Source organism: Struthio camelus, chromosome 1 (assembly GCF_040807025.1).
Source record: "Struthio camelus isolate bStrCam1 chromosome 1, bStrCam1.hap1, whole genome shotgun sequence".
In the NCBI taxonomy this organism is placed as follows: domain Eukaryota; kingdom Metazoa; phylum Chordata; class Aves; order Struthioniformes; family Struthionidae; genus Struthio; species Struthio camelus.
This window is the reverse complement of record NC_090942.1, coordinates 40838252-40863033: the sequence shown is the minus strand read 5'-3', so window position 1 is coordinate 40863033 and position 24782 is coordinate 40838252. Positions and strand designations below refer to the sequence as shown.

Here is a 24782-nt window from a genome sequence, read left to right as displayed (position 1 = left end):
TGTAACAAGTACAGATTAACTGCTTGTCTAAGGTAACATGGAAAAGTGTACAGGAAAGCTGAAAATTGAACAAAGGTCTTTTAAGGCCTGTAGCAAACCCTGATTCACATTCTCTCAATTAATCTTCGTACAGTGCAGACTGCTCATCTCCCCACAAAGAGGAAAAAAAACCCCATGTTTTAGTAGGCATCTCTAAGAGGCCATGGGTTATGAACAAAAGCTTCAGTAAAGTCAAGAAACCTGGAAGGAGGCCATTTTCTAAAGTAGCTTTATTCATCAGACAAGTAACTACTGTGTATCTGTGACAAACCCCAGCCATCTATACTGACACTGGTTTCTCGCGATAGCCAGTTTATATTAAAAATATGGGAAAGAATTTGGAAGAAGGGACTTGACAAAAGCAAGCAGATCAGTATTTATAAAACAGTGATCTAATTGAGCCAAACAGCCATTACCACTCCAGATACATTGGTACATCTCTGCAGGCCCTACCTGTAAGAAAATAGCCTCATAAACTTTTGGATACCTTTCAAGTCTTGACACCATCATTTATAGCAAAAACCCCTTTTTGCTGCTTGAATGAGCATACTCATAAAGAATTATCGTGCTGGAATAAGCAGCAGCTACCAGGTGTCATTTAACTACTCTTACCTAATCCTGAAAAGGGCTTGGTTTCAATACATAAGCTAAGGAGTAATGACGATTTATTTAGGGCATTTAAGAAGCATCTATGAGTGTAATACAAAATATAACAGCAACAAATACAGTCCATTTTCCAAGACTAAAACCAAACTTCTTTAGCTGAGGTGAAGTAATAAACTCCCAGTGATGGAAGTTGTAATTTTTCCAGGTTTCTACAGCAACACCTAGTATCCAGTGATATATGGATACATCTGTCATCAGTAGTGAAGTAGCCCACACTGCACATATTCCATTACTAGTAAAAGATTAAGGTTCAATTATTTCTTCTAATCTTAATGTTGAAATGACTGGCCAAAGCCAACACACTCAGAGCGGTTTCAGGCACATACGCATGCAAGCAACACATGGATGGTATTAAATTTTGCTGCCCACTCTATTTACTATCATAAAAAGGGAAAACACTTCAGTTAAGATGTGGTGATAAAGTGTTATTTTTGTCTGGATCATCTCATTAAAAACCTTGTAACCAGTAAGATGCTTCTTGTTGAAGAACCAACTATGTAAAAACTTGCCTTTACTTTTATGTTTGTGAGCTTACCTGCCAATTGAGAAAATGCTGTCATGATCAAACACAAACTAGTATTTTTCCCAAAGGGCTTTTATGTAGCAAATTACCACATAACCACAACTATGCTCCATGTATCCTAATCAGTTGTCTGCTGTCAACTTAAGAGTCCAAGGAAAGTAACAGGACTAAGTAAAGTGGCACTTGAACAGAAAAAGTATTCTTCCTAAGAAGTCGTGATATTTTTTCAGGTTCCCTTTTGTAGCCAGTTGTAATATTATTAGTTTCTTCACACGCACAACTACTATAATCAGCATATTAAAGAAACTCATGTAAAGGATATTTTACAGATGCAAGAACAGCTGTGGGAATTTGATGTATAAAAACACTGCAACTTAGATGTACCAAAAAAGCAGAAGAAAAAAATCATTTAAAGGAATGAATAAAACTAATGAAAGCAAGTTAGAGGGGAAGAAGACGTTTTTAGCAATCAGAAAGGGGTCAGAACAGATTTCTAAACTTTGTCTAAGTGAGGGCCAAAGAGTGAAAATGTGATTTTATTCTTCCTTGATGTGTTTGAAAAGCACCCTAGCTTACAGAGAAGCTATTCAGATCTGTTATGCTGCTAACTCCTCATAATACGTTTTCCTCTTACATTGTTTTAAAAATGAAAAATGTAGAAAATCAACACTTCAAAAAAATTCCAAGTTCTCCTAATTATTTGTCCATTAACTGTACTGTGATACATGTATCTAAACACTTTACTGAGGATAAAATGGCAGGCATCCATTCCCTCTCCATAAAATCTTCTCATAGTCATACAGTTTGGAATGAATCCCATCTGTAAGGGAGGTTCAAATCATTCTGTATCACAAACTACTAAGAACAGAAGACAGAGACCACTTCAGACTAACATTTATTTAATCAGAAGTTTTGTTTTTAACTGTAAATTACAATCACTAATACACCTGCAAGTGCTTACCACATTTGTTCAACTATCATATGTAAGCATATACAGCATGAGTCAGTTTAAAACAATCACAGTACTTCTTAGTGCAATCTGCAAAAGGAGAAAGATCTTGGACCCACTTTGTGGAAATAAATATCAAGTGACAAAAAGATTCAGCCATTTTAGAGTTATATATATTAAATGAAGTTCATGCACGCACAAAAGTAAAAAGATTTAGAGCTCTTCCTTGTAGTAGCCAAGTTTTGCTAGTGACATCTCTCTTCTCAGCTGCATAACTTCCCAGAACATCTGATCCACTAAAACAACAAAAAAGGCAGAAATGTCATTAACATAATAAAGTAATAAGAATATTTTATTTTAACTGAGATATACAGGCTGCCTCAGTGTACATCAGCTTAGAGAAACTTCAGAATTAATGTTAACATCCAGTAAAACAAGAATCAATGCATGAGAGCTATTATTGCTTGGTTGGCTTTAAAGTTTTTTTAAAATATTTATTCTGAAAATTGTAAAAGATTGTCCTATAAAAAACAATTTATTTTTTTAATTAGGAAACAAAAATCCAGCAGTACTTGTCAGCTTCAATTATTTGCAGTTTCTCAATTTTCAGTTTCCCTGTGCATCATTCTCATTTTCTGTAAATGTACAAGATGGCATGAAGAAAAAAATAGTATAATTTGTAGAATAAGCAAAAATTGTTTCATCACAGAACCTCTGACTTTGTTGAAATACTTCCAGTTGTAATCTTTCTTCCTTCCTTTTCTTTCTCCCAGTAATCTGACTGCAGCAATGAATTGGAGGGGGAAAAAGATTTTTTTTTTTTTAAATTTCATCTGTATTTTGCCAAACATGATGGTTCATACCTCAAGCTCCTAGATGTCACAGTAATATAAATCAAAAGTCAACCCCATAATTGTTCAAGACAAAATAATTTCCATGCAGCGAAACTACTATGGTGTAGAATGAATACAAAGATTTGTTTGTGGAGGGGAAAAAAAAAACAAGGGACGCACCTCAAAAATGATATGTAGAAGTGGAAATACATGCAACGTGTAATGTAAACTATCACGAGTGTTCACATTCTAAGGGTATTATTGAAATACTTACATTAAGCTACAAATGCAAATTTTGTTTTTAAATGGTAAAGATAACTTAACTGGAACCCCAAACCCAATTTTTTTAGCTCATTTGTTCTTCACAAGAAGCTTTGATTTTGATAATGCTGAAAACATTGACTGCTTGATGGAAAGAAAACAGTATTTCAATTTCTTTATCTCAGTACTAGCAGAGTAAATTTTTAGTTGAAACTATATAGGCCCTTGTAGTCAAAATAAAAGACATGGACAGTCTTAAATATAAAACAAATTAAAACTGAAATAATGTATTTTCAAGACTTTCTGCAGTGTTAACAAGTCAACAATAATCATCACTGATCTGAATGTTGTAAAACAATTTAATGTATGAAATAAGTCGCTTTCTGGTGAAAACAATTCCCCTTGGCATGGAAAGTTAACAGCATTATTTGTGTGAGGAATTATGTGTCAATTTGTCACCTCAGGGATGCTTCAGGTTAGAAACGGAAAGAAAGGATTTGGGTATAGCCAATATCCTGAGCTCCTGAAACAAGGAAAGATCCAAAGAGACGACTATAGGCGAGGCGGATCAAAGTGAGACTACTTGGACCAGTTGGGCCTATCCAACTTCTGGATGAAACAAGCCTACGCTGACTCAGAGACTGGAAAAATGAAAAGCATAGACAGCCATAGACATTACTATGCTATTTTATTTTACTTTCAAAAATGCAACTGAACTCCAAAAAATTATCAGATTTTAGAAAGTGAAAGTAATTTTTTTAAAAAAAGTAACTATTTACAAAAGGCTAATGGCACAATCAAGTCATCCTAATTTTCTTTTATAGTGATAAAACCAAACTGAAGTCTTTTGGTCCTTCTAATCAATCCAACATTTTTGAGTGAAATGACATATTTTATTAGAACCAAAATTCTCGAGGTCAGCTTCAGGCATTAACAAAATAAAACAATGGAACTGAAAGGTTAAAATGAGATATTGTGAGACAGGGGTAGAAGAGAACTGAACCTAAGACATCTCCATATTCTGTGAAAGAACCTTAATTTCTTGAGTATGGTGTGAAAAACTATCACTAACTCCTCCCATCACAGTTTTTCATAAAACTTCTCAGTGAACAATGTTGAAGTTGTTACAGATGGACTAAAATCACTTTTTTCTTTGTTGTTAAAACGTTCAGAGGGCGTAAGCAGAGTCGGAGGAATATCACCAAATTCTAGTAATTATTACAATGAGTACCAACATACGGTTTTCCTGTAATGTCAGGTCAGTGTTGTTACGCACAGGTAACAAGTTTTAGGCAGAAGTACTATTTAAATTGCTACTTAAATCTGCAATATTTTTGCTACTCACCATCTTGCTGCTTCAGAAGTCCTTGTTGGATATATCGAATATATGTAAAGAAGTTGCACACAGAGGTGATCTGAACCAATATAATAGTGGTTAATCTCATGTTACATGAATGTATGGAAAAATAACTACTACTCAAAATTAAACGACAGTAAATCTACTTACCCTGTAGCGACAGAAAGGAGAAATGTAGTAATAATTGCCTGAATCCCCTAATTTGATTCTATGCTTGCATGACTTGCTTTGTCCACTGAGAGCACATTTCCTACAAAATAAAAAGTTTGCATAATTTAGTAAACAATTCTGACATTAATGTCTAAATACCTACACATGTGTACGATGCTAATGTAGTTGCTTTATATTGGGACAGGTACCCGAGTCTGACTTCATTTTATGTTACAATTATTATATTTGGTGGCCAACTATCAGAGTTCCACAAGGATTAATTTTGTTTTAACACTACTACATCATGAAATATTTTGATTTTTTTTTTAATTTTTCTTTAGCTCCTGCATACTTGATCAGTTCTGTTCAGGTACTCTCATATTCACTAGTTCAAGTGGCTCAGCATCTTTGAAACATGAAGAGTTAAAGAAATCCCACTATGTGAAATAAACAGTTTAAATTATTAGTTGATGTCAACATTTAACAGCAAGCAGAAATCTTCTGTTCTGTTACATTTCAACATAAAAATATCAGCCATGTAGAATAACAAGTCAGTTCTCTGAAGGTTGTGCAAGATGCTTTCTAAGACCAGCTTTGCATTTATGCCCAAATTTAAAATGCATTTTAAATTCAGAGTATAAGGAAAGGTCACTAGTCATCAGAAACTCTTCTGAAACACAACTTGAGAAAAGACACACTGAGTTTAAGATATTTTCTCCAACATTCTTCAGAAAAAAAAAAAAGAGTTTTGCATCTCTTGAAAAAACTGCTATTAATACAATCTTAATAAATCCAAATTAATCAGATTCCTGGTTTATCTGCAATTTCTATATTGCAACATCTCAGATGAACTAGGTTGCTATGGTACCCACTGTTTAACTGATTCTAAAAGCTACTGGCTCTTCTCACTTGCACTGCTACCTTACATAAAATTAGAGAGTCAAAGACCAAGCAGCCTTTCAAAAGTGAAACAAAAATAACTGTGTGGTTCTAAACAGCAGTCCAGAGGCCCTCAAACCACCAGCAGCTGGTCCACAGAGCCACATAAAACATAATAAAATAGAAGAGTGCATAAGGCTATCCATAACAATTTATGAGGACCGACAGCAGCCCATTGATCCGAGAAATCCTATAGTAGCCAAAACAAGCTGATTTCCATTTCAGTCAAGCTTTTTCGAGAAGACAGACAGACTTTCAAATAAAGCTAAGAAAATAAAGTCCTTTTTTCCTCCTTGCTATAAAATTACCTTCTGTATTTTATCTTCTATCACACCAGGTTAAATGCTGGCATGACAGTTGCAACTAATGACTCAGTTCTGTGCTGTACTGAATACTTGCAGCTTAGTACTTTGTTCCCCACAGGGACAATTGCTCAAATCCTGTGGGGAAACCCAGCTGTCTTACTGTAAGGCAGCACTTACTACACACATTATCACAAAAGTTATTGAATGGTGCCTGTATGTCAAGAACCTTTCTTCACTATTATCACAACTCTCTGTCTTCGTTCCCCGCCCCCCACCACCACTACCACCACCTTATTTTGCTGTTGGGTTATTACACGCTATTTTATGCATCTGTTTCCCCCCCACACACACACACACACAAGCAACTGTACAAGAAAATAATTTCATTAAGAACATTATTCTAGTTTGGTATTATTTATGATATTTTTCTATACTATACTACCTATTAAAGAGCATTGTTTCAATTAAAAAAATTGTGTTTTTCACTTTAAAAGTCAGAAATGTGAAACTCATTCTGATTCAGTGAAAAATGGAACACTGTTTCCCATCAAGTGCCAGTAATGGTATTTAAAGCAAAGCACATTTGCTGTTAAATTACACTTAAATACTGCATATTCCTTACCTATTACTTATCCACAAGCAATAGACCAAAAGTTTCTCACTAAATGACTGTTGGAAAGGGGAGCAGGAAGTAAACCTATTTTTTGATATGCTTTAAAGTAACTAAAGTACAATTTGTATGTATCTCTAAACAGTTAGTCTATAGCCAGCCAACTGTTTGAGGACTATAAGTTTTCATTAAGAATTTATCTTAGAGGGGAGAAAATAGGTTAAAAATCTCATGAAACTTTTGAAGGATGCAAATGAGTACCCAGGTTTGAGTTACTATTTCATCAAGTCAAGATGTAGAGAAGTTGCTTGAATCACAATGATTTTAAATCAATTTGCCAATTGCTCTTTAATGACATATGACTCGTTTTAGTAGCTTCTAGTTGTCCGCATTCTCCATTGCATTCATGGAACACATGTCTTAGCGGTGTATTTTGGAATTGAAATCACAACCCCTTGAGGAGCTCCATTATTTGTGGTGGGCCCTTCTGATGGGGGGCTGTTACAGCTCAAAGTACACCTCTGGTGACAGGAGTAAGTTGAAGAATATACAAATTCCTGAATTCCTGAATTTTGTAGGCTAGAAATGATGAAAGACTAAGTCATAAAACGTAATTTTCATTTTAAGCAGCTTACTTAAAGGAAGAGTAAAAACTTCCTTTGAAGTGTGTTAAGAAGTATTTTCTCTTCCACTCAGAAATAACGAGAACAAGAACTCAAAAACAAGGAGTACAGGAACAAAAAGAAGAAATCTCATGCCAAGTAGAACCAAATAACAACATTTTGATATGAATTTTCTATCAGAAAATGGAGTCTGGCCAAAACAAGTCAATTTGTTCAAGAGACTTCCAACAAAAAAGTCAGATTTTTTCAAGACTTAAAAGGCTCCAGATTGACACTGGCTTTGGTTCCTTAACTCTAACATATGCTGAAGTGCACTACAAATCCCTCTCTCCTCTTCCATACCCAAAGTTCCTCCCACCTGACTTTAAAGCCTTCATCAGTGCCCTCACACAAAAGTCTTGCCTCAGATTCTGCTAGGACCATCCCAGTTTTGTAACCTTCCCTCTGGTCATTCAATCACACTTCCCACTTTATGTTCAACTCACTCATCTTAATTTCATTCCTTCATTATAGTCCTCCTGCCCACATTCAGGGGATTTGCTCTATATGCTTCCTCTCAAATCCTTCAGCTGCCTTTGCCAGTGTTATATATCTCTTCAATTTCTTATATCACAAACATTCTAGATGTGTGGTATTCAGTCTGTACTACTTCATACATGTTTTTTTCCATAATGCCTTCCACGGCACAGCCCCTGTTTAAAGTATAATGATGGTCTTCCAGAGAGTGTTACTTTCACAGTCATGTACTACAACTGAAATAAAAAACTCTCCCCAAAAAAGGGATTTCTCTTGAAGGCTTGTTTTATATTAGACTTTTTTTGGTAAGTTTGTTGTTTACCTTCCCCATAAAATTTTAGGAAATATTTACAAGTTTAAGATAAACAAATTTGAATGAGGTGATCAGTTGATGGCAGTTTTCTCAATCCAAGAGTTATCTCAAACGGGTCAAGATTCCCCTTTGTCTGTTAGCTTAACATACTTTGGTCCCCCACATTCAACTGCAGAAGCTTTTACAAATCGAACGGGTTGCAAGCCAACAGGTTCGATGCTCAGAGTGTTGTTTTCAACAGCTTCCAGAACAGCTGAGGCCAACTGCAAGAGAAGTTTAGAAAGCAGTTAAAAACAGCTTAGCATGAGCCATTGTTCTTAAAGTAATGACACATTTCTGCTCCTATAAAGTTAGAAATACTGAAAAACTCAACTCATTCAATTACAAATCAGATTTGCCTTGTACACTGGTGTAAGCAAAAATCAAAAAGGTCCCGTTCCCAGACTCCAGTTTAAACTCTGCCCTCCACCTTCTGTGAGGCAAGATAACTGTCTTTACAGCAGAGTATGCAGTCAATCATGTTTTAACTGTTAACTGTACATTAAATTGATTTCTCATAAGCCCAAACAACAGATACATTTGGACAAGCAATAGTTTTGTCAAAGACTGGACACGGCACAAATCCTTATTTTAAAATTGCTCTAATTTTATCGTGTTCCATAGAAAAACAAAACGATGCAATATGCCTTCTCCATCTTGCACAAAGAAAATAAGTGTTATGTCACAGTTTTTCAAATACAGGTTTAGAAAAGCGTTCAAAGAAATAAAACTGACCAATAAAGAGGAAAATGCACAGGTCATTGCAACTTTAATACAACGGCCTAGCTAAAACATCGTCTTCGTGAAACAAAGGGCAGCTGTCCTTAGTGTTTTTTTTTATGTTAACTCTTTATAAACACACAGCCTTTAAACGTTAGAAACATGTTAACTGTTTGATAGGACTCAACAGTTGCCCAGGTTTACTCTGCAAGTATGGCCAAATAATATTCTACTGTGCATATTTTAAAAACAAAGTTAGCATTCAAGTAGTTCAAATATTTCTTCTCTGCTACCTCTCAAAAGGAAAACAGAACAGTACACACGCAAGAGTTAACTTCAGCTAGTCAGCTCACTGCATTTCCAGTTATTCAAAAACATAACACTTGTAATTTGTTTAATTTAACTGCACATCAGTGGATATTCAAAGGAAAATTGGAGTTGGTCACTCCATGCACAACATCTGGAAACAGTAACTGATAAAACTGACAAGTACTAGAAGCCTCATTCTTTCCTCAAGAGGAAGTACAAATCTACAGTAATTGTATCACCACTGAAGTGGTAACAACGAAATGAAGTTGCTGGGGAAAAAACAGGATGGCCTATTTATACACACTGCAGAAGCAAATCAATTCCTATAGTAACAAGGTAAACTTTTTAGTGCAAGAGGTTCATATGATGCTCTGTACCAACCATAATGAATTAGTATGCAATTAAATAGTGCATTTTCCATGTGAGGTCTTTCAGTTTCTAAAAAATTTTCCTTTTTTCATTTTCTTATAAAAAGCTGCTCAACAATAAGGACTAAGCACAACACTTGCAGCTGGAACCAGTTCCACATTATTCTGTCTTTCATCTGCATTGGAGGAGGGAGAGGAAGGGAGATCACACTAAAAAAAGTCACATCGTTGTTTTCATTTAAAACTATATTGCCAACCTGTCCCTCTTAAGCATTAAATCCCAAAGTTGAGTTCTTGCAACTCAAGCCTCCCTTTAAAAAAAACATCCAGGTTGCACTTTCCAGCTGCTGCGGTTGATAGAGAGAAAATACTTCCACAAAATCAAATATATTGTGGTCTCTACTGCCCTCTATCTAAAGCAGAGACAGCTCTAGGACAATATTTCTACAAAAACGTATCTTTGAAACGTCAGGGGAACACCTAACATCCATTCCTACAAACATCTCATTCAGCCAGACAGCAGTAAAGTCTAAAAAAGGGGGTAAACAGCCCCTACTTCAAAAGGCTGCATCTGGAATAGCAAACAGCAAAGAAAAACTGATTATCTCAATACTCCTACTACACTACTTCACTGTAAACTGTCCCACTGCAATGAAATAAAAAATGCATCATACAAAAGCATTTTTACTGCAGTCTATTATTGGCTTTATGCAATATATTCCAAGGAAAAATGTCAGCGACAATACAGACTATTACCTCACTTTTTGAGAAGGTTAAACATGGAAAAATATCTTCCCGATAGATTTTGTCCAAGAAAGGGCATGTTCTGTCCATAGTAGGCTCATCCTTCCAAGATCTGAATTCATTATACAGAGATAGGTCAGCCTAAAACATACAAAGATTCACATTTTTTGGTACTGTAGTTCTCACACCAGTATTGAAAACGTGTAAACATCCACAGATAAATAACAAGCATTAAAATTAAACGCTTTCCATTGCACTGTGAAAGTATGCTATTGCACCCCAGCTATGAGCACCTTCTTAAACCCACTTTCCTAAGAATATAAATATGAGCAATTCAAAACATACCATTTTCAAGACACAGACTTGATGCATTCATTGGTCACTGTGACACTAATGACAAGCTAATTACCTCTCCCCCATTTCCTAAGCTTCCAGGATAGCTTTGAAAGTGTACCAGCTATTGTTTAACAGACAAAAGCCAATAATTTGCTTCTTTGCACATCTTCATTACAGTGTTTTAGTCCATCTGTTTTTGTGAATCACAGAAAAGCAAGGAAATCTTAAAAAAATTGCAGTCTTAGACATTTTATATATTCACACAGCATTGGAATGTAATACATTGCTGTCTGAACACAAAAAAGAAAATACACATTTAACAGTAAATGTACTAACACAGGAAAACTAGAATTCAATACACAAATCACTTCAAACTTTACTCTTATGCTCCATTTTACATTTTCAAGTCCCAACTTCTTTCTACACTATGCTACAACAGAAAGGGGAGGATATTCACAGGGCTTCATATTAGGCTCCTCATTTGTGAGCCAACTTCCCCACAGTTCCTATAGTCAATGGAAAAATACTTAAAAAAAAAAATCACAATAGCCGTTATATGAATTAGAAAAATAGAAGTAAGCATGCTCTGTATTAGGAAGAGATGTTTTTATCTGCTTTGAAAATACCTTGTTTTGTTATCTCCATGTCGCAGTTTTCTGGTGGGAAGGCACCTACCCAGTATGGTATTCAGGAGACCGGTACTAGGTCATCATTAAAGTCAGCGGTTCCATTAGGAAAAAGCCTATTCCATGGGATGAATGCCAGTAATGCCTGGGTACCCGCCAGGCATCTGCAGAGCGCATCATCTGGTTTCGTTTCACCTGACAAGAATCCTATTCATGAGTGTCATGACTGCTCCAAAATGTGAGCCAAGCCCAGTGGGGATGGCTGCTGCTGAAGCACGCTCCTAATCCAAACCCAAATACCAATGTAGGCCTCCCTCCCCCCATCTCCCACAGGATCATCATCATCCTGATGTGCACTGACTACTCAGACTGACTTTGAATCTATTGACACATACCTTCAGTGCCTTTCCCCTCCAACTGCTTGTTAAATCCCTTTCTTGTACTACAGCAGGACTACTCTCTCCAAAGCCAAGACCTGTACATCTGCTCACTGCGAGGCACTACAGGAGCCTACTGGCATAAAGGAGATACAAATCCAGATGACAGCGTTGGAAGAGATCTAAAGCTATATGAAAGGATATAAGCAAGAGGCCAGCAAAGTCAGAGGAATGAAAAACGAAGATGATAAGAGACAGCAAAAGTAGGAAGCAGGTGGTCATGGAGAAAAAGCATCCAAGCGTCCATAGAAATGGTGGCAGATAGTTATATAGAATGAAAGAAAAGAACTGACTGCAGTCAAGCACAGACAATACACAAACAGGTTATTACAGCAGGAGAAGCAGATCCTAATGTTACTGCCTCTGCAGACTCCTTAGGTGGTCTCTCCACCCCAGAGAGTATGGAGAGATACAAATAGAGAGGAAAGAGGGGGTTAGGATGAAAAAAAGTATTTTAGAAGAAAGGAATTAAAAAAAAAGATACCAATAAATATTAATGCTGGTTTTACAACATGCATCTTAGAAAGCAAGTGTGATTTTAAAATCTTCTAACATTAAAAAAAAATAGTGCAGATGAGATACCAAAAAGGGAAAATAATTCATGCTAGAGGTAACCCAATTAAAAGATTGGTATACACCTTTGAACCAACCTCCTTCAGTGTTCTGTTCTTCCCTAACCCCCCTCCCTTTCTTTGAGCTTTCAGCACTTCACCATTTTCTTTTACATATGTATTTTGGGGCGTTCTTTTGCTTTTGGGGGGGGGGGAGAGGGGGGAAGGAGGGACTGAAAAAACCTACAAAAATTAGATTGGCAAATTTGTTTACCATTAGACCCATTTGCCTTTCACTCAAGTATAATCAGAAACAACTATCTTAATTAAGCTAGTCCATAAATGCTCTGGTTGCTAAGTCACCAGTCTCATTGTATAAATGAAACTCAATAGGTGCAACTTGCTCCCTAAAGGAATATTTCCTTACCTTAAAACCTATCTCAGGTCTGGCTTCAAATTGAACACTATCAAGAGATATCCATGGGGGGAAAAAGGCCATTTTCAGTTTTCTCTATATGATTCTAACTATTAAGATGGATTTCACAGAATCATTTAGGTTGGAAGGGACCTCTGGAGATCATCTAGTCCAACCTCCCTGCTCAAGCAGGGTCACCTAGAGCATATTGCCCAGGATCATGTGCCAGGCGAGTTTTGAATATCTCCAGCGAAGGAGACTCCACCTCCTCTCTGGGCAACCTGTTCCAATGCTCTGTCACCCTCACAGTGAAGAAGTTTTTTCTCAGGTTTAGGTGGAACTTCCTGTGCTTCAGTTTCTGCCCATTGCCTCTTGTCCTGTTGCTGGGCACCACGGAGAAGAGGCTGGCCTCATCCTCTTGACACTCCCCCTTCAGATACTTGTACACGTTGATGAGATCCCCTCTCAATCTTCTCTTCTCCAGGCTGAACAGGCCCAGCTCTCGCAGTCTTTCTTCATAGGAGAGATGCTCCAGCCCTCTAATCATCTTGGTAGCCCTCCGCTGGACTCTCTCCAGGAGTGCCATGTCTCTCTTGGACTGGGGAGCCCAGAACTGGACACAGTACTCCAGGGGAGGCCTCACCAGGGCTGAGTAGAGGGGCAGAATCACCTCCCTCGACCTGCTGGCAACACTCTGCCTAATGCACCCCAGGATACCATTGGCCTTCTTGGCCACAAGGGCACACTGCTGCCTCATGCTTAACTTGTTGTCCACCAGCACTCCCAGGTCCTTCTCGGCAGAGTTACTTTCCAACAGGTCAACCCCCAGCCTGTACTGGTGCATGGGGTTATTCCTCCCGAGGTGCAGGACCTTGCACTTGCCTTTGTGGAACTTCAGGAGGTTCCTCTCCGCCCACCTCTCCAGCCTGTCCAGGTCCCTCTGAATGGCAGCACAGTCTTCTGGTGTGTTAGCCTCTCCCCCCAGTTTAGTATCATCAGCAAACTTGCTGAGGGTGCTCTCTGTCCCTTCCTCCAGGTCATTGATGAATAAGTTGAACAAGACTGGACCCAGGACTGACCCCGGGGCACACCGCTAGCCACAGGCCTCCAACTTGACTCTGCACCATTCACCACAACCCTCTGAGCTCGGCCATCCAGCCAGTTCTCAACCCACCTCACCGTCCATTCATCTAGCCCACACTTCCTGAGCTTACCTAGGAGGATGTGATGGAAGACAGTGTCAAAAGCCTTGCTGAAGTCAAAGTAAACAACATCCACTGCTCTGCCTTCATCTACCCAGCCAGTCATTCCATCATAGCAGGCCATCAGATTGGTCAAGCATGATTCCCCTTTGGTGAATCCATGCTGACTACTCCTGATCACCTTCTTGTCCTCCACATGCTTAGTGATGACCTCCAGGAGGAGCTGCTCCATCACCTTTCCAGGGATGGAGGGGAGGCTGACAGGCCTGGAGTTTCCTGCCTCCTCCTTCTTACCCTTTTTGAAGACTGGAGTGACATCGGCTTTCTTCCAGTCCTCAGGCACCTCTCCTGATCTCCAGGACCTTTCAAAGATGATGGAGCGTGGCCTAGCAATAACATCTGCCAGCTCTCTCAGCACTCACAGATGCATCCCGTCGGGGCCCATGGATTGATGGATGTCAAGTTTAGACAAAAGATCTCTAACCTGATCCTCCTCAACCAAGGGAGAGTCTTCCTTTCTCCAGCCTTCCTCTCTTGTCTCCAAGGTCTGGAATTCCTCAGGACTGGCCTTAGCAGTGAAGATGGAAGCAAAGAAGGCATTCAATAACTCTGCCTTCTCTGTATCCTTTGTCACCAGGGCACCTGCCCCATTCAGCAGCGGGCCCACGTTTTCCCTAGTCTTCCTTTTGCTATGGATGTATTTGAAGAAGCCCTTCTTGTTGTCCTTGACATCCCTTGCCAGATTTAATTCCAACTGGGCCTTAGCCTTCCTTGTCGCATCCCTGCACGCTCTGACAACGTCCCTGTATTCCTCCCAAGTGGCCTGTCCCCTTTTCCACATTCTGTGTGCTTCCTTCTTCTGCTGGAGTTTTGCCAGGAATTCCTTGCTCATCCATGCAGGTCTCCTGCCCGCTTTGCTGGACTTCTTCCTCAGAGGGATGCACTGATCCTGAGCCTGGAGGAAGTGACGCTTGAATATTAAACAGCTCTCCTGGACCCCCCTTCCTTCTGGGGCCCTACCCCATGAGATTCCCCTAAGTAGGTCCCTGAAGAGGCCAAAGTTAGCTCTCCTGAAGTCCAGCGTTGCAATCCTACTCGTTGCCCTGCTCCCTCCTCGGAGGATCCTGAACTCCACCATCTCATGGTCACTGCAGCCAAGGCTGCCTCCAACCTTCACATCTCCAACTAGACCTTCTTTGTTCGTTAGTACAAGGTCTAGCATTGCACCTCTCCTCGTTGGCGTCTCCACCACCTGGGTCAAGAAATTATCCTCAATGCTCTGCAGGAACCTCCTGGATTGTTTGTGCCTAGCTGTGCTGTCTTCCCAACAGATGTCAGGGTGGTTGAAGTCTCCCATGACAACCAGGGCCTGTGATCGTGAGGCTTCTTCCAGCTGTCTGTAGAAGGCCTCATCGATGGCTTCCTCCTGATCAGGTGGCCTGTAGTAAACCCCCACAACAGTGTCACCCATGTTACCCTGCCCTTTAATCCTTACCCATAGGCTCTCAACTTGCTCTTCATCCACCCCGAGGCAGAGCTCCATACATTCTAGTTGCTCCCTCACATAAAGAGCAACTCCACCACCTCGCCTTCCTGGCCTGTCTTTCCTAAAAAGCACATAGCCATCCACGACAGCATCCCAGTCATGTGAACTATCCCACCATGTCTCTGTCACTGCAATGAGATCATGGCCCTGCGACCGCACACAGATCTCTAACTCTTCCTGCTTATTCCCCATGCTGCGTGCATTGGTATACAGGCATTTCAGAGAGCCAGTCAAGCACGCAGGCTTCCCAGAAGAGGTGCAAGAGGATCCTCCATAGCCATGTCCCATGCTGTCTCCCCTGGTTGTATGCACCCGCTGGAGGCATCCTGACTTGAGCGGTGTTTTCAACCAATGAGTTGGTTATTTTCTATATTTAACTCAATTTCACCAAACCCATGATTTACAGAGAAGCTGCCTTTAAAAAATTGCTGTGAACATAACTCTATGCTCTTCCTCTCTGATCTACAGTGCGTGCTGTATGCGCATCTCCTCCCCGCCTTTACTTGCATTTCCATTAGATCAAAGTTTTGACTACTTTCAATTAAATATACAATTCAATTGTAATTACAATTCTGGCTGAATTTTTAATGTTTTAATTTTACAGTAAACAATTAAAATACAACAGAGAAATACTTCAGTTCTTTGAAAAAAACTGATGCATTTAGCAGCATTTATTCCGAATGAATGTTACCTGCCTGCCTAAGGTCCATGCAGCTATTTAGCTTGCCTAAATCCTGTTGATGCCTACATTCATTAAGCACCCAGTCTACTTATCCTTGAGGTCACCCACACATGCCTGGTAGTATTTGTCTGGCAATTTGGCACCTTGCAGTCTCCCCTGCAATTTAGGGTAGAAAGTCACTCAGACACTGCCTGTGTTCCACAAAGAAATCTGAAAACTGACATGGCTTCATCCAATGTCTGGGAACAGAAAACTCTGCATTCCGGGCTCTGCATGAAGGTATTGCAGCCACACCTCCTGCACCCCGCGATAACACTGTCACCACAAGGCCACTACTTACCCCTGAGAGCAAGAGCATTCTCTGCCCCCCCCCCCCCCCCCCCCACCGAAGCTCAGTCTCTAAAAAATCAGGAGAACGGCACGCAAAGGCACAACTAACTCAGTGGTGAGAATATCTAGCAAAAAAGGGGGCAGAATTGGAGTTCCAGATCCAGCTCCCAGAAACGCATAAGCATTTACAGTAGGTCAGCAATAAACAAAAGCAGTTCTGAGAACAGGGAAGATAAACAAAAACACACAGTATCGGATAAAACACCTCAGACATCTCTTTCACCATAGAGTCTCCTAGCTTCTCTCCATACAGAAGGACTTCCATAGCTTTGAACATGTATGTCACACTTCATATTTTCATTACATCCTGAGATGGAGATACAGCTGCATGCAGAATTAGACACATACATTTACTGTGTTTGTACAGCAGCATAGTTCTTTTTGTTATGCTGTTTATTCCTTTCCTGATAACTTCTAAGGATATGCTGGTCTTCAACCATCACTGAGCACAGAGATGGTGTATTCAGAGAATTATCCCTAAGGACACTACAGGTTTTTATTTTCTGCACAATGTACCTAATCATGAGACCACAGCTGCATGTCTACTAGGATTGCATTTTTCACTAGATGCTTTATTCTTTATTTATTGATTTTCAATTTCATCTGCTGTTCTATGATCCAATCAGTATCATGAGATCCTTCTCAACTCTTCAGTCATTTCTTGCTGCTATCATCATGAGGGCCTGAGCACCAAACTATCACCTCAGTATTTCTGCATTTTCCATGGCATTTACAAGCAGATTTAAAAAAAAAAAAAAAAAACACACACACCACACTACAGGGGCCCCCCACAGACCCCTGGAAGATTTCAGTGGTAACTCTCCTCCATCTAGCTAACAAATTATCATCGACGACTACTTTTTGTGTCCCCTCCGACCTTTTTCACCCATTATTGACCTATAAAACGATTCTTCTCCTATGACAATTTAGTTTAAGACACTTTGGTGAGGAACTTTGAAAAAAGTCATGAGGACCGTTATTCAGTTATATTACTTTTTTAAAAATTTTTGAATATTTCAAATTTTATCTCATTCCCCTTCTCCAAATATTTAAAAGTAAAAAAAAACTTAAAAATTTTCTTACATACCAATAGCTGGTGATTTTTCTCTTTTACTGACGAAAAGATATCTCTGAAAGTATTCAGTACTACATAAAGATTTAACATATAGGAGATTTACTGTGATATAAAACAAAACAATAAAAGCAGCTTATCAGCAAAAAAACCCAACAATCCTTGCACAGTTACCTCTTTACAGTCTTTTACAATTGGCTGCACCATGGTAAGGTCCTGATGACTGCCACCCATAGCACTACTTGTACTCTTGTTTCTTGCATGCCCTTTCTTAAAGGGAGTTTTTCCACTAGACTGAAGCTCTTTAGTTGGAGATGTCGGTGAAGTAGACAGTACCAGTGTTTTCAATGCTGCTACTTCAGCCTGAAGGACATCGATCTTGAAAATAAAAATATAGTCATTAACAAACAATATCATATTAGGGCATGAATACATTAAGTTGTTTAACAATTCCCAGTTATCTTCATTCAAATCAATACTTCATCTTCCAGTAGTACTAGCACACATCACATCCATGTGCAATCGCATACTGTAGTAACACTGACTTCCGATGCACCTGGCCAGCTATCTGATAACACTGTTTGAAATGCCAGTTGTGCATTAGCTAATATGTTGAGGCAACACAGAACAATTTAGTATATATTTTAAAAACCTACAGACGCAAGGCTCATTTTTATGTCTTTATCATTCACACTTTAGATTCAAAATTGCACAAAAAGACAAAGCAAGAAAGTTCAAAAAACCTCACCTTTCCCTGTGCTTCTTTTAACTGTTTTTCTGCTGCAGCTTGTTTAACATTAGCTTCTTTAACCATTTTATGTGCTTCCTATAAAAAATGTTTAGATAGAATAAATAATTAACACAAGTTCACAAGTTCCACTTAAAAAAAACAAAGTAGTATATTATACTCCTTTGCTTCATGGATATTACTTGTGATTAATAAGTTGTGCAACATTCTGCTGGAATTAAATAGTTACATACCCCAAAATACCTATGAATCTATCCATTTGGACTCATCACTGGGCCATCAAGTTCCTTTTCCTTGGGCCCGAGCCCAGACTGAGGAAGTCAGCAACTCCATTTGCAGCTAACCCACCTCTGGCAGACAGAAACAATACCTCTCAGGAATGCCAGGCTCCAGTCATGCCTCAGAGGCTGCCAATTGAAGTTCCTTGACCCCCAAGAGAAAGACTCAAACCAATAGCAACAAAAGCAACGTGGGCACAGCAGCACATTCAAAAGAACTGCACCCTTTTTCTGGCCAGAATAACCAGTTTTAGTCAACAGTAAATTTCGGCATGAAGAAACTGGTCAAACAACTATGAAGTCTGCTTTCTTACTATGAATAAAACAGGCAAGGTAAAAGCTAAAAATAGTTTATGTATTAATAGGCATTTCTTAAGTAGAACAGAAAAGGAAGTACTAAAAATAATCCAAGTAAGCAAGCAAATCAAGAAGAAAGTGTAAAAGGACTGGGAATTTTTTTTAAACCTCAAGCCTTCTGTCTGCAGAAGGTATTTTTCTAGGCCTTGATCCAGCAATTTGCTGCCTACGATCAAATTACTATTCTTTCTTAGCATCTACTGAAGGCAACACAAACCAAAGGATCAGGGCCACCAACTAAATTACTTGGGATTTAGATTCTTCTTATATCTGTAAAGCGCCTAGCACATATCTGGAAGCTATATAAATAAAACAAAAGGTAATACATCACCATACCAAAAGATCTGGCTCCCACTGGCATACAACACAGCTGTATAATATGGGTTTGTAAAAGTCTCTTAAATAACAGACACATGCAGAAATGTGAAGATACACATTTATACAATGTGTACAGATACATTTAACAGTGACCATGCAGTTTCTGTCTGGGGATGCACCTTTGAAAGCAAAGTATGTTACATTCCCAAAGCTACCAATGCAATCATGTAACATATACACCCAGCTATGCAGAACAGGTCTTGATCCTCCATTGGGATACATTAATGTAAGCTCCAGCATCCATTTATACAGTCACTGCAATTAGTAGGATTCAGAATAGAACATGAATCCAAGGGCTGTAGATCCCAGTGCAAAATCAAGATGCTACAATACTGTCTTTCATTAGAGGCTCTTAGTGAAACCAAATAAAAGACAATTCAAGTGACATGCCTGTAACAGTTGGTGGTTATGAATAATTAAAACTCATTAAACAATCATTACTAATGTGTTATATTTCAAATGTAGCATTAACAGATTAAGTGATACATTGCTCTAAGTTATGAAGTGTCATTAACATAACATTTCACGAGCAATTTTATTTTTATTCCTACACAGTTAAGATACTTGCCCAACATTTTCTTCACCAGTTTCCTCCCACCAACATACACATATATTATGCTAAAAAGTACCTTTCCAGTCTTTCTTTATTCTCCACACTCCAAAGCTGCTTAGCTTTAAGTAAGTTTGCCCTACTGGGATGATGAAATAAGATGTGTAACCAACCTACAGAGCAGTTTGTAATTTGATTTTGAATGTTAATATTTTTCAGTTTCTGATAGCACTTCTATACCAACGAAATATCATATATTTAAACACTCTTTCTAAAACATACCTAATGTTATAACCCTATGCATATTCTAAAACCCAATATTTATAATATTGTAAATGTACAGAGCATCCCTGCATTATGAAATTTATTCTGACAGTTGCGTGTATCACAATTGAGCCTCTAGGCATTCCATGATAAAACAACAACTGATCCTGCTTCCAGTATGGATTTAAGATTTTTTTTTTTTTCAAATGTGATGCAAGATCACAAACTTTGTTGGCATCACTGCCCTCTCCTCAAATTAAAAGGTCCACCTAAAGTTCAGGCTTCTCACTTTGCAGCTAGGTCCATCCTGGTGCATTACTCAAAGTTTCATGTTTCTTTTCAAGTTCGTGGGAGTAACATGCTGCCAGGCCCAGAATTCAAAAGCTGAAAGCATGAGTAGTTATATACTGTGCTGCCTCCATTAATCTCAAACTATCTTATTTTGAATTTAGTCACCATGGCAACCCCAAATTTAGCTCTTATCTAGATAGCCTTGTTGACAGACAGAGAAACTGTCTCCGAATAGTTATGCTACAAAATAAGCCTAGATAGTTTTAAGCTTCCTAATACATGGTCCTTATTTTCTTTATTTTGTGCCTAAGCAGATTGACAAGCTCAGCAAGGTCTCTTTCATCTAAGTAAAAAACAATCTACCACTTGCTCTTAAGCCTCTTTCAACACACACTGGTCTTGAGGACACAAATCCCTTTATAAGCTTATTGCAGAAAAATTCAGCATACAATATACTGATTCTACATAACATATCTGGCTCGGCCTCCTTTAAGTATATCACATCGAAGACTCCAACAAACCTCAAACAGACTAGCTGTAAGTTCTTCCAATTCCTGTCCAAGTTGATCTCGCACTTTAGAAAGCCTTTCACATTCTTCATCTTTTAACTTCAGCTCCTATGGAAAATTGAAAGTTATTTATTCTGACTTAGAGTAATAATTTGGCCTTTTAAAGCTAATACCACAGGGGAGAAAAAAAGGTGGGGGGGGGGGGGGACATACACAACCTTTGCTAAACAAAGTCTTTCAAAACATTAATCTTAACACTAGAAGCAATAAAATTAACGCTGCACATAGCTATTCCTGCTATAGAGGAACCTACCAGGCCAGTCTAAAGCATCTCTAACCTAATTAGCAGAATTTCCAAAATACTCTAAAGTACAAAAAGCTTTTTCTTCTTGAAGTATAGAAGACTAGTCACTTAAAACATGGATCAAATTAAATATTGAAACAGGTAGAGTACTACTACTATTACTGTTTGCCCATTCCTCAACATACACTTAAAGTACTTGTTTTAAAAAAAAGTTTCTTCCAAAAATAGCTTTTGTCTCAGGTCTACTCACAAAATCTTACAATATATTTCACTGTAAGTATTGCATCTCCTGCAAATCTCCTTACAACTAACACAATTCCAAAAATTATACTCCAATTTTATCCTTACTCTTGTTTACACAGTGATATCAAAATAAATTTAAAGCAGTTTAATGAAATTCAAAATACGTTACTTGTCTTCAGTATCACTAGAACATGGTTAGAGGAAACCTGGTCATATCACTTGTACATATGAGCTTGATACAGTTTTGACAGTATAAGGGTTACCCATGCCCAAGCTTATTAGTGTTTTCCCAAGTCTGAGAAAAGAGCAGGGCATTTTTGCAGGAGAGTACAAAACGTTTGACAGGAAAATTGAAAGAGTCACTCTACCCTTTCCTATCCATTAAGCACTGGAATGCCTTTGTAAGAGAGAAAGATGGAGAGGGAGGGGGAAGAAAGTAGCATATAACCCACTCTGATCTTTCAAGCATTTTTTTTGGACACAATTCCCCTTCCATTCCCCATCCCATCTAGTTCTTCCTTCTTATCCTTTTCCCCTCACCAAGCTAGCTATGACACTACCACCATTCCTGAAATGCAAGACTCAAGGCCACAGGTCTGTCACTGACACGTTTAAGAGAACTCAAACGCACACTAGCAATAACTTGCCTCAAAGACCTCCAGAAGCTCATAAAGAACACAGCTGCCTTCAGAAAACTCCAGGAGACCAGTCACTACAAAGTCATAAAACCAAAGGCCAAAAATCTCAGCTTTCTGCATGTTTCTGGGAGATAATTATCGTTTCTCCCAAAATCTTCACGACTGAGTAACTTTTTATGCAACTCTATGGGAAACTACATTTTGCCTTGTAACATGGTGATATTAGGTCTTGCTTTCAACTCCTGCAGCAAGACTGGCAATATATTTTCCTCTAAGATGTAGGGTCCTATTATTAGACTTCAGCTTCTAGACTTCACAAGTGTTTAAGGACTACTCTGGACTTAGATAGTATAAAAAGCATTAGTTTGCTTTCTTTCATTTGGTTTTAACTTTTGATATTTTGACGGATTTTTATTCTAGTTGTTCACTCTTTCGATCTTCTAATTCCCACATGCAGCCTTTTAACTATTTTGAAAGGCACCACTTGAACAATGGGGCTTTTTCCAAACACAGTATTTCTCAAAGAGTACTCAAATTCCTACTTACCCTCTACTGTTCTGTACACAACTAGCTATTCTCCCCCAGTACACCTTCCACAAAAAAGAAAATACAAAGAAAAAAGGGAAAGGGAATATAGAAAGCCAAAGGGAAAAAGAGAGATACTGGAAAAGAAGAAATAAAATTAAAGAAAGGGGAGAACAACGTTTAATATTTTTGTTTTTTAAAATCTTTGTTGGTTTAAAATTTATTTTCCATGTAAAATATGGCTGTTAATAAAGAAATGAAAGATTGTGAGGCAAAACATTCAAAATTCAAGTTTTGTGTGTTCCTATACATGTGGAGAACATGTCAGCACTTTAATTTTTCAGTTTATGTCACTAGTTTGTAAAGGAAACACTACATACATCACTACCTTAAAAGCAAGTTATATTAGTTTTCAAGTCAAGAAACTCACAAAGAAGTTAAAACTACCCTGGCTCACTTTGAGCTACACCATCAATACTCTGTTTTAGGTAAGGTTGTTAGTTTCACTTGTAAGTGGAAAGTTTAGGAGGTTTTAGATTAAGTTTAGGCAGCCCAGTAAAGCTACTTAATGAAAACAGAGAGAAGACCATGCAGTCCATTGCTCAGGGCCGGCTTAGCTATGTTTGTCAAACATTGGGCAAGTTTCCATGACACGATGCAGAAGGAACATAACATAACACGTTATTTTGTCAAGCAAGTTTAATAGCTTGGGTTCATGTTTTTTAAGCAGGGAAGAAATACAGAGTGCCCAAAGCAGAAGCTTATCAGTTATTGGAGCCATTACTGCAGCCTGTGTCTTAAAGCTGTTACTGAACACTTCTAGCCATACACAACATAGAAGCAGAACAAGCAACTGGGTATGCTAAGCTAACCATCCAAGCTGCAGTCTTTCCCATATGACTACTCTGAAAAAATAGAGAATGGAGAATATGGAGAAGATGAACTATTATTAAGCAGAACACACACACAATTACTGAAACAGGTAATTAATCTGGGGGGTTTTTTTCCATGCAAGTTAAAAGTTGAAAAAATATTCTTATATCAAATAGTCATATTACTGCTCATTTTATTTTGATCTTCATGAACAGAATACCAGGTGGGTCTTTAGAAAGAACTAGTGAGATAACAAATGCAAATTCCTGCTTCAAAGCAATTAATGTTTTAAAGTCTAGAAAGACAATAATCCTGAATCTAACTCAGCAATTTAAACAAGTTAGAACTAGAAGCAGAAGATCCAGAAAATAGCAGAAGTTCTCTAGAGAAATCACCTAAAATCAGAACAGCAGAATACTGGTGAATTCCAGAGCTGTCCAAAAAAGCTGGTACCTATATTAGAATGCATTTAAATTTGACTGGCTTTCATTCAACACACCAGATAAGTATATTAAAAATTATTCCATTGCAACTACACTTATAAAGATGTTTAATGTAAGAGCAAGCCCAGAGAAGTCTCCAGAGACATAAGAGTGTTTCATGAACTATTAAATTATAGCCTTATGGAGCAGGTGACTATGCTTCTCTTGCTTGTATGTAGTCTTCTACTTGCCTGGGAGAATTTCTAAGCTTGTTATATATTGCAGCACTGTAAGTCAACAGAGGTGTTCAAATCGAAGTTTTCCATCATTCAAAGACAGCAATGAAATGCTAAAACACCTTTGGAGAACTCATCTAACAGCTGCAAGGCTGTTACACACAATTTAACTGCAATTTGTTTTATAAAAGTTTGAAAGTACTTCAGCAGAGTTCTGGGATAGTACATTATTCAGGATGATCATCACTTTTATTCTTGGTTAACTTACAAGCAAGCGACAAAGAATTTAAGAACGTTGAATGCTCTTCTACAGTACTATTGGAACTGATGGGCAGTTGCTGTGAATCTAATTAGTCATTAATTCAGACTTTTTAAAATGTCAAGTTTTACTTGTATTAGCCTAACTTGTGTTAGTGTTAGCCTCTGTTATGTTAGATTCTTTGACATTATAGCGTTTCTGAGCAGGCTATTACCAATGCAGGCAGAACAACGGAAAAAAATCTACTTTAAACCCTCATCATGTAATATCAACACAAGACCTGAAGACAAGAGATCAGATCGGAGAATATGATTTTGTTTCTGAGATGAAGAATGCATAAAGAAATCATAGCCTTTGAAACAAAATCCAGAATATCTCAGTATCAG

At 38.3% G+C, this 24782-nt stretch overlaps 1 protein-coding gene across 2 annotated transcripts in view; it reads right to left on the bottom strand.

Moving 5' to 3' along the window:
* Window positions 1-2110: 2110 nt before the first annotated feature.
* The window catches only part of RAB3IP (RAB3A interacting protein), a 35244-nt gene continuing 12572 nt past the window's right edge, over window positions 2111-24782 (bottom strand). The window contains exons 4-11 of one of the 2 annotated variants that reach the window (XM_068935468.1): window positions 20909-21004; window positions 18270-18347; window positions 17696-17899; window positions 10277-10405; window positions 8235-8347; window positions 4779-4878; window positions 4617-4686; window positions 2111-2473 (exon numbers count right to left, since the gene is read on the bottom strand). In XM_068935468.1, coding sequence (XP_068791569.1) covers window positions 2391-2473; window positions 4617-4686; window positions 4779-4878; window positions 8235-8347; window positions 10277-10405; window positions 17696-17899; window positions 18270-18347; window positions 20909-21004 — 873 coding nt within the window. In that variant the 3' untranslated portion in view covers window positions 2111-2390. The remainder of the gene's footprint in view (window positions 2474-4616; window positions 4687-4778; window positions 4879-8234; window positions 8348-10276; window positions 10406-17695; window positions 17900-18269; window positions 18348-20908; window positions 21005-24782) is intronic. The other variant, XM_068935463.1, reaches the window with a different exon arrangement.